General features: G+C 40.9%; 1 protein-coding gene across 2 annotated transcripts in view; it reads right to left on the bottom strand.

Annotated features, from left to right (window-relative positions):
* Positions 1-17,835, bottom strand: part of VWA2 (von Willebrand factor A domain containing 2) — a 47,615-nt gene extending 29,780 nt beyond the window's left edge. For both annotated transcript variants that reach the window (XM_072623241.1, XM_072623232.1), the window contains exons 1-3: positions 17,273-17,835; positions 6,244-6,305; positions 2,612-2,686 (exon numbers count right to left, since the gene is read on the bottom strand). In XM_072623241.1, the coding sequence (XP_072479342.1) occupies positions 2,612-2,686; positions 6,244-6,295 (127 nt within the window). In that variant the 5' untranslated portion in view covers positions 6,296-6,305; positions 17,273-17,835. The remainder of the gene's footprint in view (positions 1-2,611; positions 2,687-6,243; positions 6,306-17,272) is intronic.
* Between the last annotated feature and the right edge of the window lie 409 nt (positions 17,836-18,244).

The raw sequence follows: 18,244 nt of genomic DNA, 5'->3' as shown, positions 1-18,244 counted from the left end.
ATCAAATAGGGACAGGAATTTGGTTGTTGAAGAGCATGGTCATGTAAATAAAGTATATGTAAGGATAGGAATTAGACCTATGATTTCACTGGTGTAGAGAACTCTCTGGTAAATAACTTCTAACAGTATGGCTTGGTACCTTCTCTTCAATTTAAAACTTGAGAAATTTTCTACAGCACTGAGAGATTAAGTGACCTGTCCAGAGTCACAAAGTCTCTATGTGTCAGAAGCAGGATCTGAACCCAGGTATTCTTGGCTTTAAGGCCAGCTCTCTGCCACATTAAGAAGTAGAATGCTTTAAAGATCAGGACATTTTCTTGACCCTTCCTCTTCAGGGAAAAAGACCCATCTCTGGTATTTTAGACCAAGGAGACAGAAATAGACATCACAGATCTTGTTTTAGGCGTATCAGCTAATGCCTTAACGTCACTCCCCATTGCTCCTGCCCCATCCTTTCCATGTTCTCAATCTAGGGTGCTTCTAGTTAAGCTAAGAGGTCCATCCAATGAACCAGAAAAAAAAGTTCATCACATTGAGTAAATAGAAAAATACTGGAATTTTAATTGCTTTATTTTATGAGTTGATAGTTTTTTGTTTCAATCATAAGATTATAGATCCTCTAGAATTGGAAGGAACCTCAGAGCATAGTTTACAGAATGATAGGAACATAGAGAAGGGACCTTAGAAATCATCTAGTCCATCACCTATGTAAGAGAAAACTAAAATCCAGACAGGTTAAATGATTTGTACAGTCATACAAGCTAGGAAGTGTCAGACACAGCATTTATTATTTTTTTATGTGTGGGGGGAGGCAATCGGGGTTAAGTGACTTGCTCTGACTAACTCTCTGAGGTTGGATTTAAAACCATGTCTTCCTGAGTCTAAATCCACTACTCTGGCCACCTCATCTTGCCACCTCTGAGAAGTTGGTAAAGAAAATCAGAGCTAGGTCAGCAGGATTTCTTCTGATCCTGAGAAATCATTTCCCTCTAATAACATGACATCATTTTGAGTCCTTCTTGGCCATCCCGGGTAGTGATTCCGACTGAAATTATAAATAGTTCATATGGACAAGTGCCCCAGAACAGACGTATTGGGGTGACCAACATTTTCACATTCTATTGCTACGTTTTTTTTTTTGGTCACTACTAAATATTTTTACACACCACTACCAGGTCAGTCAACTTGAATAACATCAGTGAGGCTAGGACCAGGGAAGGTACTGGTTTAAAGTCAGTGATTACCATTTCAGATGCTGGCCTGAGGTTTCCAGAAAAATGGGCAGAGCTAAGTATAATGAGTTGTTTTCAAATCTCAGCTGGTAAAACCCTACTTGAGATGGCTCTCAATTGCTCCTATTTTTTAAATGCAAGTAAAAATTGAATGTGACATGGTCTAGTGGAAAGAGCCCAGGATTTGAAGTCTGGAGACCTGGGTTCTAATCCTGGCTCAGTGACCAACTAGCTGTGTTTCTTTAGATGAAAACCTTCACTTTTTTGGACCTCAGGTTTCTTATTTGTAGAAAGTGAGATTATGGTTTGGAACAGATGGTCTCTAAGGTACCTTCCAACTCTACTTATGATTCTACTTTTCAGCTGGTAGCTGATTAGCTAAGGATGCTTCTACTTCTCTTTATCCATCCCCATTACTCACCTGGCCACACTACCTGGCGTTCTGTACTCTATGCACTTAAAATTGTCTCATCTCTAGATTACTCTAACCCTGAAGTACGTGCAATAAAATTACGACACGGTGTTTACGGAGTTAGCTGGATGTTCTGTACACTTGCCCCATACTGTGAACTCTCAGAAGGGTGGTTGGGGCACCAAGTGCTTTTTTTTTTCCTGTTACATAATTTATTTATTTTCAGTTTTCAACATTCACTTCCACAAAATTTTGAATTCCAAATTTTCTCCCCGTCTCTCCCCTTCCCCCACTCCAGGATATTGTTTTCATTCTCCGTTGCCAAAGAAGGACCATGCCATCAGAGAAATGATGACATGACTTGCACTTGACTTTGTTTTGAGTGAGGGAGGGCTGTGCAGGTCACCAGCCTCACTTTTCCTCCAGAGCCATCTGAATCCAGTGACCAGACACCTACCAGGATGACTAGAGATGACCCAGGATGCACTGGGACACCTTGGGCCCTTTAGAACAAGGTAGGTGCAGGTACTCACTTAGGGTGAGGCAACGTCCATTCATTGAATAGGCCTGTTTAAGAAGCAGCCAGGGGATGGCGCCTTTAATGAGGCCAAGACAAAGAAAGACATCAGGCTGGGAGGGAAATAGAACAGTTACTGTTGATAATCACTCTAAAGCCAGGAGGGTCCAGAAGAGCCCTTAGGCAGGGGCCCCCTGCTGTGCCAGCTTCAGACTTCAACAGGGGGAAGGGAAATCTGGATGGCCAAGATGTGCCCAGCTGACTTGGGTTTTACTGGCCCTGCTCCTCTCCTCCCCTCCCCTCCCCTCTTCCAAATGCTTTTAATGAAGACAATGATGATGATTACAATGACTTATCTGGAGTAGAAATATCACCTCAGCATGCAAAACGTCCCTGGGAAATAAAAATGGGCTCTGAGAAGTCTCTTTGCTGTTTAAAATTGAAACTTACATTGACTGGCAGCTGAAATCTTTACAATAGTCTCCTGGCTTGCATAGAGTTCCTGGAAAGTGAAAGATGGTAGCACTATGGGAACAAATAAATAGAAAACAATTATACCAGTATGCTTTTAAAAGCAAGGAAACATTTCTGTTCAATATAAATTTACCAAATATCAAGGGAGAGATAGTAAATAGAAAGCTCTGGGAGTTTTTATGTGATTTCTCTCTTGCCTATATGTGCGATGGCTCAGGTCCCTCCATAAATCAATTACTCAGAGGCCTCTCAAAGTGATGACAGAAAGTTGATTTACTAGATTCTCGAGAATCGGGACAATCCTACAGCAGTTCACCTGGAGTAGGAAAGCCGAAGACAAAGAAAAGGCAGTGATTTATATAGACCCTAACGCAAGTCCCTCCCCCCCCCCCCCCACTGACCATTATTCTCATTAGCTGAGAGTATGATCTTATATTCTAGACACGAAATCTAACCAATCCCTTTTTAAATGAAGACATTGAAGAATTAGGTAAACTTTATCCAATCATCGAGACCCTAATGTACTACACAGTTTTATATCCTTATATGGAATTATTCTGTTCTAAAAATATAGTAACTTTGAGCCTCTCAGTCTTACCTCACCCCTGGGAGAAGTCTTCACTAAACCTATCCCACTCACCTAGTTATTTGCACAATATTGCTAATAAGAAAAGAGGTGATATGAATAGAGGGCAAGCCATGGAATGAGAAAAATTGAGGCTCCAGTTCTGCCTCTGACAGGATACCAAGAACAAGTCACGTAACCCCTCAGTATCCTCAGACAACATCCCAGGACTTCAGGGTAAGTAGATTAGCTGAACGACATCAGGGCAAGTTGTCTCCACACCACGAGTTCCCCAACTTGAATGAAAGCACGATTTTGGACCAAAAATACAATTACAATATAATAACAATTTATATGTATAGTATGTAAATGCATATAGAAAGTATATCTAATCTACAATATGTGAAATATACCTAAAATAAAGTAATAACAACGTGTTAAGGTTTATAAAGCACTCTATGTACACTTACATTTAACATGGATCAGATAAATGAGACATCATTCGATCCTCATAACTTACTCTGTGGGGTCAGTGGTATTGTCATTATCCCTATTTTATAGTAAAGAAACTGAGATTCAGACAGATTAAATGCCTTGCCCAGGGTCACAGAGCTAATTAGAGGTCGAGGCACGATTTGAACTCAGGTATTCCTGACTCTAAGGTCAACACTCTAGCCACTACACCAAGGCAAAGTCCCAGTAATACCCTGCCTGTGCTGCAGCTCCTTAGATCTGCACTATTATGTAAGTCATTTAAAAATACTCATAATTTCATTCATTTTGCTTTTAGAATTTAACACCAGTCAGGACTGATGAATAATTTGTCAGCTTCTGCAGGCAGTGAGAATCTTCTACTAGAAAAAACCTGTCCCTAACTGCATGATCACATCATATCTTTCTGCCAGAACATATGTAAAATTTGGCTGGCTGGGGCCTGGGGAAATTTTTCAAGGTTAACTAAAGACTTTCAGGAAAATACTAGGAAACAACAAGAAAGAAGAAACCCCCAGGAAGAAAATGAATTTCTCACTGAAAATAATTTCCCCTCTTCAAATATTTTTTGTCTAAAGCAAAAATGGCACAAGAACTATCTCATTCATGCTACATGTAAATGCTAATGCCTTCGTAAGATGTAATGGTATATGAATGTAAAGTCACATGCAAATGCAAGGGCCTTACTAAATAGAATGAGCAGGTCTAAATTTACTTATCCTATTAATGGAGGTTCTGGGAGGCACCATACGATCAGAAGACGGGACCAAAGGAGGAGAATGAACATCCAGGGTGAGAAGGTTGCTTAATACATGCTTGCTAAATGAAGAAACCAAATAATTTCTGCTAGATTGGTGAAGGGAAGCAGCTAAGGCATTCTCGAGATATTGCAATACCCAGAAAAAGACTATTCCTTTCAAAAAGTTTTAATCACTATTTTGGGGCCTGTGGCTGAAACAAAGCCAAATCATGTCTCTGAGGACCAGGTCTCTGATGAAATCCAAAGGGGATGTTTGGCTATAAGAGATCATAAACCTGTCATCACCTAAAGCTAATTCTCTATTTATGAGCATCTACATGTACTCTGAAATGCAGCATGTTGTCTGTGTGGAGGTTTAGGCTCCACACTATATACCCCTACCTCTTTGGCTAAGCTAGCCTGACAAAATGAAAGCAGATTCCCTGGGAAGCAGGCAAATGATGAATGTATTCCCTGCTGAAAATGGATGGTAAACTTTCCAAGTCTGTCCACTGAACAGGATGCATCAGAAAGAAGTAAACATTGGGGGTCACATCTACTACAAAAGCAAATCATAAAGTTCTGAATGTGAGGGTCAAAAGGCCCACAATAGTTGTACCATTGGCTTTTCCTTTAACTGGCTCTGTGACCAGGAACAAATCTCCTAACCCTCAGGGGGGACTCAATTTCCTCAACTGTAAAATGAGGAGATTGGATTAAAGAGGTCCCTTCTAGTTCTGACATTCTTCATTTTTGGAAAAATCATTAGCTCAGAGGCTTTGGCTGAACTTAAGAAACAACGGAGGGTTTTGCTCTCTCCACACCCCCAAAAAGAAAAAAAGTAGAAAGAATTATTTTTCAAACTGAAAGAGACTTTGGAAATCTCACCTTCTTCAAAAAGTCTTTCCTGGTCCCCCTTAACCCTAACGCCTTCCCTCTGAGATTATCTCCACTTTGTCTTGTATGGACCCAGTTTGCATATACTTGTTTGCATGGTGTCTCCTCCATTACATTGTAAACTCTTTGAAGGTAGGGTCTGATTTTGCCTTTGTCTCCCTAGCATTTAGTGTACTTCCTGGCACATAGTAAGCACCTAATAAAGGCTTCTGGACTTGACTTAGAAACCATCTAGTTATTGTATTGCCAGTGCAAACATGGCTGAACAGAGAAGTTAGACACTGGGCTAAAGTCACACAGCTTATAGAGCCAAGACTCAATTCCAGGTCTCTTGAGTCCCTACTCCTTTCCACTATACAACATAAAAGCTTTTCATATAATCTGGCTGTCTGTCAGGTTGTTAGGGAAATGGCTTAGCTAGGGGAGATGGGTGTGGATCAACAATTAGTCTTCAGCAATCAGTCCAATTCCACAAGCACTTTTGGTTTCTATGAGGCATGTCAGGCCTCAAGGAAGAGCCTGGTGGTTTTGGTGGCTGTTAACCTGCTTGGATTCTGTCTAATCTAATTGCATGAAGCAAATGAGAACTCACTCAGTGAGAGGACTTAGAAGCAACTGCTAAGCTTATGCTCAGTAGGATTTATTCCAATTTCTTTGCCTTCTATGGATTTCTTGTAGTTTTTCTTGTGTTTTGTTTGGCTTTGTTTTTGGAGGTAATCGAGGTTAAGCGATTTGCCCATGGTCACACAGCTCATAAGTGTCTAAGACCAGAAGTGAACTCAGGTCCTTCTGACTTCAGGGCTGGTGCTCTTAAAGTTTTTCTGTCACTTAGTAGGTATCATCTGACTTAGAACTTGGTGATTTAAAAAAAAAAACAACAATAAAGAGGCTGAGACAAACACTGTAAGAACATACCTTGACCAAAGAGAAAAACACAGACAGCTTCCAGGAATGGTATCAGGCTCATGGTGATCCAACTGCATGGTGGGAGGAAAAAACAACCACTATTAAATAATTTATAAAATTCCAGTAAATACCCCTGCAAAGATAGAGCTTTACCTTTTCTAAGCAAAGGCACCTCACAAGCAGGCTATATTCAATCAACAGATATTTATTAAGCTCTATGTACCAAGCACCATTCTAGGTACTGAAATGCAAAAACAAAAGTGATAGACTCCCTGTCCTCAAAGAGTTACAACTATGTACAAACAAGATACATACAAAATAAAGTGGAGATAATTTTAGAGAGAAGGAACCAGAATTAAAGAGGATTTTGGAAAGGCAGTTAGCACATAATACAGATGGATATCTGTTAAATTGAAAAGACCCACCAAAGATCTGATGTGTGCATTTTTCAAAGTCCATGAAATGTCAAACATACGTTAAAAAACTCTGTGTTCTCTAACACTATCTATAAAGCCAAGGCACCAAGACTACTTATCTTGCACCTTGACTCATTCAAAGTCTTCCTCCTCTGCTCACTCTTACATCTCCAATTGATCCCAAATACAATCAACACGACTTGATCATGTTAGCTCAAAGTTTCTCCACTTGAGTTGCCCTAAATGCTGACTTTTGTATTATTCCACACACTGTATCATCTCTGCATGTGTACACACACACAAATCTACTCCAAACACAATAGTCAGGGCTGAAGTGGATTCAGTAAGTTTAGGGACTAGACTATAGCTGGAGGTGGAAAGCCACATAACTCTTAATCCTGGCAAAAATGCTCCAGACTTCAAATGTTGCCCATCAAACCTGCCTGCTTTCAATTACTTAAAAGGCTCTGACATTCAAAACAACCCGTAACTCATGTTTATAAAGGTATTAAAATAAAGGCTGTTGTCAGACATAAGTTTCTTTTGTCTAGTGCCTCCAATCAGAACAAATGACTGGAGGGAGGAAGAAAGGATGTTTCCAGAAGTTGTGAGTTGCGTGAAATTGGAGTTGCCTTTCAAAGTGGACAACAATGACAGACAGGGCTTTCATGAGACTTCAGCAAAGTGTCTTTCCCCTTATTTGTCACCACCCCCTACTATAGGGGGGCAAGATGATGAAAAGAATGAAAGGGGGAAAAGAGAAAAGACAAGGCATTAAAAGACAGAATAAACCATTGTCAGATCATACAGCTTAATAGAGCTTTCAGCACTTAGAGCTTAACATTCAAGCTCCAATAAAGCACATGGGAATAATTTCTTAATCTCCTGCAACATGGAAGTATATATAAAGACAGAGAGACATGTCTGCCCAGGGGAGTAAGGGAAAGACCACAGAATTAAGAGTCAAAAGATCTAGAGAGTCCTGGTTAGGCCCTGTCACTAGATAGCTGTATATATTGGTATAAAGAATAAGTATCTACTATATTTCAGGCTCTGTGCTAAGCACTGGGGAGACATGTCCTCAAGAAGCTCATAATCTAAAGGGAGAGAAAACATACAAACCGCTAAATAAAGACAAAATGTGTATAGGATAGAATGGAGGGAATCTCAGAAGGACGGCACTTTGCATCAAAGGAACAAGGGAAGGTTTCTTGCAAAAGTCGGGAGAAGGATTAGGGAGGCAAACTAAGACAAGGAAGCATTCCAGGCATGGACGATGGTCACTGAAAATGCCCAGTCAAGAAATGGTGTGTCTTTTGTAAAACAAAACAAAATACAAAGAGCAAGAAGGCCAGTTCATAGACGGGTGTAAAGTATAAGAGGGCTGTGGAAAGGTAGGAAAGGGTGCAATTATGAAGGGCTTTCAAAATCAACACTAAGATTTTATATTTTATCCTGGAAGTAATCAAAAGTCACTGACATTTATTGAATGGGGGTGGGGGGATGACATGATCAGATTATCAATTTTAGAAGTATCCCTTTGGAAGAGAAGAGTATGGACTGAAGTAGGAAGACTGGAAGTAGGGAGGCCAATCAGAAGGCTAGTGAAATGAAGCAATATGGGCTGGCTTCAGAGTGTGGTAGCATCAGAGAAAATAAGGGAATGCACATGGGAGGTGTTTCAAAGGCAAAATCAGCAAGACTTACCAGGACTGGATATGGGGGTAGGAGTGAGAAATTAAGGATGATACCTATTCACTATCTCTTTGGGGTTTCATTCATAGGCTTTAGGGATAAGCTAATATAATCAAACTACTAATTTTACAGATAAGGAAAGCGATGCCCAAAGAACTTAAGGTACTTGGCCCAAGATCATATAGATACAGAAAAATCAGAATGAGGATTCAAACCAGATGCCTCTGACTCCAAATCTCTTTTTTCTCTCCACTAAACCATAAATCTACATGCACAAAAGAATTCCAGATTAAATTATTCCTAATGTCCCTTTCTAGTTTTTAAATTCTCCTAACCCATGTTATCCTTATGAAGGAAGCTATCACTGATTGCTTTGCCTGTCTTGCCTTCACTAAATGTAATGGTGTCTCCTCCTCTGATTTCAAGATGTTTCTGAAGTGACTTGAACCTCAAATCCTGATTGGTTTAGAGTCTGTCTTGGGATCTTCCGGCCTTCATGACAAGGGAGGTTCAAGACTCTGCATGATCAAAGAGAAAATCTGATACCTGATATTGCCAGGCAGTCAAGGGTTCTCCAAACATGATCAAAGGGGAAAGGGGAACAAGAATGACAGAAAGGATAAGGCCCTGCCTAGGCAGCTATTATATTCCCTTAGAACTTTCAGTCTCAGCATACGCCAGGAAGACGGTTATGTTTTTCCAATAACTCCCCTCCCCACAATGTGTTTTCTTTTTGTTAACTCTAGCACAACACAGCAGATGCCTGAACAAGACCCCACTTGCCCTGTGGGAGCTGGGAAAGTTTTTGGCAGAAGGGAAGATGGGGCACTTTGGGATGGAGGAAACAAAGGGAAAGGATACCCAAAGGCAGCCTGAACTTGAAGCAAGGGCTCGCTATTTTTTTTAGTTCTTTGTGTCCAGTGGGACAAATTTGAGAAATTGATTCAATCTATTATAATTTTCATCATCATAGGTAACATGTATATAGTGCCTATTGTGTTTCAGGTGATATGTAAGTATTATAAACCAGGCTAAGTGCTTTATAAATATTATCTCATTTGATCCTGGAAACAACCCTGGGTTGCTCTCATTACCACCAAGACCCCATTTTCCAGTTGGGGAAATTGAAGCAAGGAGAGGTTAAGACTTGCCCTGAGTAACACAGCAGATAAGTCTGAGTTGGGATTTAAACTCAGGTCTTCCTGACTCCAGACACTCTGTCTGCCCAGATGAAGGTAATTCAGGGTCCTGTGTTTCTTTTTAAACTTTGAACAAAGTTGTTGGGGTTTTGTTTTTTTTTTTTTAACAAGAGGTGGGATTTAATTGCTTTTGGGAGCACAGAGAGAACTTATTCTTTCAAAGCACATCAGTGAAAGCTCTTAGAAAATTGACTGTGGCACGGAAAGGTTTCATCTTGCCCAAAGCCACACTGAGGCAATGAGGTGGCACCGTGGAGAGAATGCTCTTCATAAAATCATGAGTTCAGATCCTGATTAAGACACTGTGTGACCCTGGGCAAATCACTTAACTGCTCTGTGTTTCAGTTTCCTCCTCTGTGAAATGAGAGGGTTGAATCTGATGAGTCCTAAGATCCCTTCCAACTCTAAATCTATGAACTTACGTCAGAAAAGGGATTTGAACCTTGGTTTTTCTGACTCTAAAGTGGGCTCTCTCTACTATACCATGCTGCCTCTAACATATTTATTATCTCATTGAATGCAGAAAACAAGCAGGGAACTGCAACAATCTTCCTTTTTCAACCACATACCTGTTAATGATAACAGCTTACATTTATATGGCACTTTATGGTTCATAAAGCTCATTCCTCACAATGGCCTTATGGGGTAAGTATTCTATTATTTATCCCTACTTTGCAGATGAGAAAACGGAGGCTTAAAGAGATTAAAGGATGAGTCCACATTCACAGAACTATTAAATGTAAGAACCTGGACATGAAGCAGGTGTTCTGACTCTGAGGTCTGTGACCTTTCCACTGAACCACACTGCCTATCCATGCCCAGGTATGAAACATGCCCATCTGCAGAGAAGCTGAATGTGCATTGAAGTTCTTTGTATCATGATCTAAACATTAAACATAAACAAGGCTTGAAGCTTTAGTCCTCTTTGACTCTCAGCCCTCATCTTCAGAGTTGTCAAACCTTTTGCATTCAATCTCCATAATATTCTCTGTGTACATGGTATCTCCTCCTGCAAAATGTTAAGTTTTTTGAGGGGAAAAATTGTTTCCACTGGGGTGGTGGGCGGGGGGTGGGGGTGGCGTTTCTTTGTTTCTCTATCATCCTACTTGGTCAATGCTTAATAAATGCTTCTTGTTTATATTCTTTGTCGTTGGTCTCCTTCTCCCCACTGAGATCGCTGTCACTCTAGTTCAGGCTCTCCTTGTCTCTTATGTAGGCTACTGTAGGAGCAGCCTTTCTTCCCCCAACGTACTTTACTGATGCCTTTTGTTTTCACATGACATTGTTGTCCCCCTTCCATTGAGCATCTTTCACTCTTCAAACCTACTCCCTCCCTATCTCCATCTACTGAAATCCTTCTCTTCCTCCATGACAACAGCTCAGGCACCATCTTCTCCATACAGTTCAGTGATTTCTCCTTCTTCATGTTCTTACAGCACTTTATATGGCTCCCTCCTTTGCCTTTATCCCATCCTAACTTGTATCATACTTGGGCACACTTCGTCACCCCTGTTAGGTCTGAAGTTCTTTTGAGGGCAGGAATCAGTTATTTTTCTTCCTTATATCCCTCCCTCCCTCCATGACTAGGCAGACAGATAATGTTTGTCAAATTACTATTGTTGAATTAATAAAGTGGGGGAGTCGTTCATAAGAATTAGCATATTAATGAATCAAAGACTAGCATTTCCCTCCAGCAGCTCCATGCATAAGATCATGTACTATAAGTCTGTTAAACTTTTAAATTCTATTACAAACATAAATGATATGGTAAATAGGACCCAACAGGACTTGTTGGGCAGATCCTTTTCTCTTCTGTGAAAGGATGATTCTCCCACTATCCTTTCCTCTAATGGTTTAAAACAATAATAGAAATTCTTTTGAAGCCCAGTTTTCTCTGGGAAAAGAAAAGAGAAGACACTTCAGAAAGTCTTTTAAATTGTACGAATTTACTTTGGCTGGAAATTTTTGGAAACCAGGTTTAAATTTAAATAGGCCAATAATGGCTGGAGGATGATGCCCAGCTAGAAATTTGCCACTGTACAGGCAGACACTCTGGCAGATTTCCACCCTGCTCTAGGTCTGCCAAAAACTCCAATGCCTTAGTCATAGTACTCTAAAAGATTAACACAGACACTGAATTCTTGAACAAGGTAGGTTACAGTGATCTGCCCAGAAAGGGCAGAAAGCTGATTACTATTTTCTGGCAACAGTTTGCTTTTCCTGATGATATGGGATTGATTCAATTCAAATAAATCATTATTCATGTCAATCTGATGATGATAGGAGAAAAGAATTTAACTCCAAGTAAGAAGACTGGAGTTCTAATTCTAGTCTTGGTCTCTGGGCTCAGTTTCCTTATTTACAACATGATTGGTGATGGATAACTTTTAAGATCTCTTTCGACTCCAAAACTCTACAATTCTATGATGAATTATTTTTACTGTTTAAAAAAAATAATAAACCTGTGTCCTCATAATTTCCCTTTGTTGTTGTTGTTCAAAAGTTTCAGTCTTTTCGACCCCATTTGGGGTTCTCTTGGCAGAGATACTGGAGTGGTTTGCCATTTCCTTCTCCAGCTCATTTTACAGATGAGGAAACTGAGGCAAGCAGGGTTAAGTGAATTGCCCAAGGTCACACAGCTAGACTTAGAACTCAGGAAGATGAGTCTTCCTGACTTCAGTCCTGACATTATATCCACTGCCCAGCCTAGCTGCTCCAGTTTCCCTTTACTCTGTCTTTAGAAGGAAACAGAAATTGCTGTGTTCTGTTCTACAAACATCTATTTCTAATAGGATTGGCTGAAACTGGGACTGGAGATGGGCAGATAGATTTATCAACAGAAAGGCTCAATATTGAATCCATCCCAAGGGTTGACATTTCCTGTGACACATGATGAAACAAAGACCAAATCACAGCCCCCTTTAATTGGCAAACACTCAAGGATATTAGGAAGCTTAATGTATACCATCTAATCTGTGAAAGGAAATAAAATTGAGAGGAAGAGGTAAAGGGGAAGAGATAAAAACAGAAATCACTTTCACTGCCTTAAAAATTTAAGGGTAAAAAAACCACTCCTAACCCAAAATCTTAGATTATGTTTTGGCAACATTTTCTGAGGCAAAAGGATAGTAATCTGAGCTATCTGTATAGAATAGCCAATGCCTGAATAGGGGACTTGAAAATCAGAAGGACAGGGCCCAGTGTCAGGATCCTCAATCAAGCTCTCTCCCTTAACAATTATTCTTGCATCCTCCAGCAGGAAACTTTTCACTCTAGGCTTCATTTCAAATAGCCAGGGGAGGTAGACAAGGCTTTCTCCCCTGATCCCAAAAAGAACAGAATTTGTAAATTTGGATCTTTGGCTTTTTCAGTATCACAGTAGCTAGTAAATAGGAATGAAGAGATTAAGAAAGACCCACTCCTTTGTGTCCAAACCTGTACAACCTGGGGGAAATAGCTATGCAAATAGGATAAACAGGAAAATGTGGGCTTGTTCTTGTAAACTGATCACTCTATCTGCAGACTAGAACACATTTCCAGCTAAGAGGGGTCTCAATGTTGCTTACTTGAAATCAAATTCCTGTGTCTATGTGTACGTGTGTCAAAGTTTTACATAACTAAACTTACTCACAATGACAATTTTTGGAGGTAATATGGTAGAGTAGAAAGGACGCTAGAACTACAAGTTAAGAGACCTTAGTCTAGAAATCCTTCTTTAATGAGATTCCAATAGAATTCTAGCTACTTAAAGGCAAAGGCTGTTTTTGGTTTTTGTCTTTTTATACTGAGTACAATGCCTGGCACAAAACAGGTTATTTAATGAATGGGTAAACTGAAGTGAGATCTAGGTAGGGCTGGTCCTTTCGCATCAACTTTCCTTTGGCAAAACTCTAAATAAAGTAAATAAAAACTAAAAATGGCAAAAACAGTACAGTATGCTAACAAATATGCATCTCCTGTTTACTCCAGTAGCCTCAGGAATACATTTTTAAGTCCTCAGGTTTTTAAAGTCCTTTGAAATCTGCTTTCAGTCTTGCCCCTTTCTCCCCTCCAACTACTGTACAATCCAGAGATGCTGGACCTCATGCTGTTCCTCAAACGTGATACTATGTGTCCTATCTCCCAATTCAGTGCCCTTTCATTAACTCTCCCTGGTGCCTAGAATGCCCTCCTTCCATTAGGCCATGAGGTCCTTTGGAGTGATTGTCTTTTGCCTGTCTTTGTATTCCAGTTCTTGAGCATAGTGTTTGGCACAAAGCAGGTACTTAATAAATGTTTGTTGATTTACTCTTCGTCTCTACTTACTCACTCTCCAGGGTTCCTTAAAGGCTCACTCCAATTCAGAAAAACCTGGAAAGACTTACGCGAACTGATACAAAGTGAAAAGAGCAACCCAGGAGAACACTGTACACAGTGACAGCAATGTTGTAAGATGACCAACGATGAATGACTTGGCTGTTCTCAGTCATACGATGCTCTAAGACAGTTCCTAAGGATTCATGATGAAAAATGCCATCTACATCCAGAGAAAGAACCGATGGAGACTAAATGCAGATTGAAGCATATTATTTTTCACTATTTTCATATTTTTTTTTCTCAGGGTTTTTTTTTGTCTGCATCTTCTTTTACAACATGACTAATATGGAAATGTTTTGCATGAGTGCACATGTACAACCTATATCAAATTGCTTACCATCTCAAGGAGGGGGAAGAGGAGGGAACTAAAAATTTTTTTCAAAATTGGGGGGGGGGAATCATTAAAAGAAAAGACAAATCCTACCTTCTCCAAGAGGCCTTTCTATTTCCCCTTCCTTTCCTCAAGTGTTGTTTGAGATTACCTCCCATTCACACTGTATATATCTTATATCTACATAACTGTTTGCATGTTGCCTCCCTCATAAAATGTGAGCTCTTAAAGAGTAAAAACTGAGTTTCTGCTTTTTTTTGTATCCCCAGTGCTTAGTACAGTGTCTGATAGATAATAATATATAATATAATAATAATAAATGCTTATTGACTGACTGTGTTTAAAGGGCTTCCCATTCATGGGGGGTGGAAGGATAAAACATATAAAATCATAGCAAATTATTCTTTTAGTCTGAAAGAATAAAAGATTTTAAAATAAGAATAGAAAGGTAGAGAAGCCTGATTTTTAAAAATCTCTATTTAATCAGTTGTCCAAGGGGACTGGTTTAGTGGTGAATATTTCGGGCTATAGTCAGGGTGATAAGCATAGCTGCGTATTGGATTTTATAGTCTTTGGGCTACAAACCATTTTCCTAGTAGGTAGTGATAGAAAGGAAGGTAGTTCCAGTTGGATATAAGCTTACTGAGGGCAGAGGCAGTCTCATTTATGTTTCTAGACTCACAGTACAGTGTCTAGCACTTAGTAAATATTTAATAAATGCTTGTAATTATTGGTTGGCTGCTGGCAGTTTTGTTGGGATCAGGAGCTAGCTCCAGCAGGGAGAAAGGGAAATGGTAAACTTCCTTCAAAGGTCAAAGTTCACAGAATTTTAGAGCTGGACCTTTGTCTGGCCCATTCCTACAGCAGCTCAGTGACTACCTTTGTGCTTATTTGTCTAAACAAATAAAAACTGGGATACAATTTTGATAACAATGACTACTGGTTTTCCCTTGAGTAAGTTTCCCACTTTGATTTAGTTTGTTATTTTTCTGGGATTCTGAACAACAGGTCTAACAAAATTTAGAAAATAGATCCACATGGGTCTCCTGAAATAGAAAAGCATATTGAGACTTACCATTTTCACTCAACTGAGTCAACAGGACTCTGAGATCTGAGACGCTCATTTGGGAAGAACAATTGAGAGAAAATATTGAGTTCTACTACAATGGACACACAAAAATGATTAAAATGTGTTTGTTTGATTAAAATGTGTTTTACTTTTAATGGTGGCAAGGGAAGGAATACAGCATTTTTCTTGAATTAAATAAATATTTAGAGGCTACTACTACTACATTCAAGATACTGCGCTAGGTACTTGGGATACAAGAATAAAAAATGAGAATGGCCCCAAGGAGAATAACTGCACTTGCTTCTCTGTGTGTGTGTATATTAGTTTTAGTAAATGTGAAGGAATACAAGTTTTTTGTTTGTTTCCAAACATACATATTTAGGATATCAGCTTTGATCATATATGATCTAGGTTCTTTACCTCTAACTTGATCTAGCTCCTTTTTTTTTTTTTATATTTGAGTAAACCGAGGCCCAGAGAGCTTTAGGAAATCAATGGACTGTTATTAAGAACCTCCTACTATACGCTAGGCACTGTCCTGGATATCCAATAGACAAATACAATTAAATAGTCTTTATCTTCAAGGAGTTTACATTCTAACAAATGAAGTGATTCACTGGAGGTTGGAAAGGTAGCTCATGCTAGAACCCTGGTCTCCTGACTTCGAAATCAGAATCTTTCCACTGAACATCAGGAAAGAAAGGCTGAAAAACAACTCAGACACAGAAACAAGTAGTCTGAGAAATTTTACAACTTTTTTTTTAATCTTCAGCTGCATATTTTCAGTGTTATTCCAGTATCCTCCTAATCCCTGAAGACAAATAAGGCTGAAATGTTGTTTCCAGGTTCTAAACAAACAAAACTAAATGCTACAGTAATAGAAGTCAGGGTATGGGTTGCCAGCATCCCTTTTGTCTTTTACTGGCAGTCTGACCCAGGGCAAGACACTTAACTAACCTTTCTGTGCCTAGAGATTTCGGTCTCTTTCATTCTCTGTGAAATCATGATGTCATGCAAAGAAAAAACTGCTACAGAAATAGTTTTCAAAGAAATATCAATCTCCAATTCAAACAAAATATTTTGACTTTTTTTCTAGATTTTTATCTTGCACAGTAAATATGAGCTTCTCCTTAGTAAAGTATATTTGTTATGACAAGCAAAACATATTAAAAATGGCCTTACAAAATATTTAAAATAAACAACTTATATAGTACGTATTCTCTAATTGATAATTCACATTTATATTTTAATTTTCAAAAAAGTTTTCCTCACAACAAACACACCCGTGAAATAAACACACTCATTTATATATTTTTAGTGTTTACTGAACCCTTTGTCTCAGGTGGTATTAAGTCCATTTTGCCTACAAGGAAACTGAGGCTGAGGGAAGTGAGTTGACTTGTCCAGGGCTTAGCCTCACCTCTAAGGCTTCTGACTCCAGTCTCAGATTTCTTGCCAATGAAGCATGCTGCACAATTTACAAAGTTAACAGACTTTTTTTTGATCAACCTACGCACTATGGGAGGTGGAGTGGAGGATCAAGGAGAAAAACCATCAAGAACTATCTTCCCGAAGTGGAGGAATTCTGAACTAGTACAATGAGCAAGTTTTTGCCTCCCAAATGCAGCTGCAGGTGGTTAAAGAGACAGTTAGGAGAAGCATCACGCTCCCCTTGGCCAAGCCAAGGACAGCTGTGTGAAACTGACCTCCCCTCCATCCCTCCATCCCCCCATCCCAGCCGGACCCATCCCGGCCGGACAATATTAACTAGAGGAACCCCCGCGGTCCGGCCAATGGTTATACTCTCTCACAGCTGCCCTGGGAGGGCAAGCGTGAGGGCTGCCAGGACAACACATCCCAGCCACGAAAGGCAGAGAAAGGGAGAACAATTTACCTGGACAATGAGGTCGTTTTCAAACTCGAATAGCTCTTGAACAGCCCCCGCTCAGGGGCCCCAGGAACCCGCACCTACCTTGGGGCGCCCACTGGGATCGGCCCCGACCCCACAGCCGCAGCTTTACCCTCCTGGTGCACCTGCGGGCTCCCTGGACGGGGCTCGGCCACACAGAGAAAGTCCACTTCTTAGTCTGGTCCTCCAGAGAAACCTGGGGAGTAGAAGCGGCGGGCTGCCGCCCCTGGGCTCCTTCACTGGGGATGCTCACCCCTCGATCGGGCTCCCGGCTCCGCGTCCCGGGGTGGGGAGAAGCGGCTACACCTTCCCTGCCTCCTTCCCTTCAGCTCTCCTTTCCATTCCCCTCCCCCGCCCGGAGGGGCTCGCTCCTTCCCTCTCCTCCTCCTCCTCCGAGAAAGGGGAGGGGCTGCTTCGGGAGGCGGGGTGCGAGAGAGGGCCCAGAAAGACCCGAAGCTTCCCCTCCCTGAGCACGCCTCCCCAGCTCAGGTGGGCCCGGCAGACCAGGAATGTTTGAGAGCCTGGGGACCAGAGCGGGGACTTAGGTTCTCCCTTCGCCAAACCCAGGCGTCCTCACTCGGGCCGCAGTCTCAGGTGGGAAGGTGTTCGCACGTGGGGTCAACTCCGCCTCCTCCACCTCCCCACACCCCCTCGCCCTTCCACTGCATTTTATTTCATTTTATTTTTTTTGGTTGGAGAACGGAGGGGTGCTGAGGTAGTGGAAGGTAGTTCTTCGCCTTCCCCGCCCCTTTCCATTTCCACCAACGTGAAGCTTCCTTTCCTGCCACAGACTTTTGGCCACAGTCAGCAAGCCACTTCCCTCTCGCGCAGTCCCTGAGGTGGGAGGGGAGCTTCTTGGGGGCGCTGGGGCTGTTGCTTTGATGCTGATTCAGAAGTCTAGCCACGCCGAAGAAGCGCTCCCCTTTCTACTCCACCTCCCACCTTGGCCCCTTGAGTTTCCTTGGCAGGGCCGGGAAAACCACCACTCAGTGATTCTAGGGCGACGTTGTTCTCCACAGGGGTTTAGATCAAGGA

This window comes from Notamacropus eugenii, chromosome 1 (genome assembly GCF_028372415.1).
Source record: "Notamacropus eugenii isolate mMacEug1 chromosome 1, mMacEug1.pri_v2, whole genome shotgun sequence".
Lineage (NCBI taxonomy): Eukaryota > Metazoa > Chordata > Mammalia > Diprotodontia > Macropodidae > Notamacropus > Notamacropus eugenii.
The sequence above is the reverse complement of the archived record's forward strand: the minus strand, read 5'-3'. Positions and strand labels throughout refer to the sequence as shown.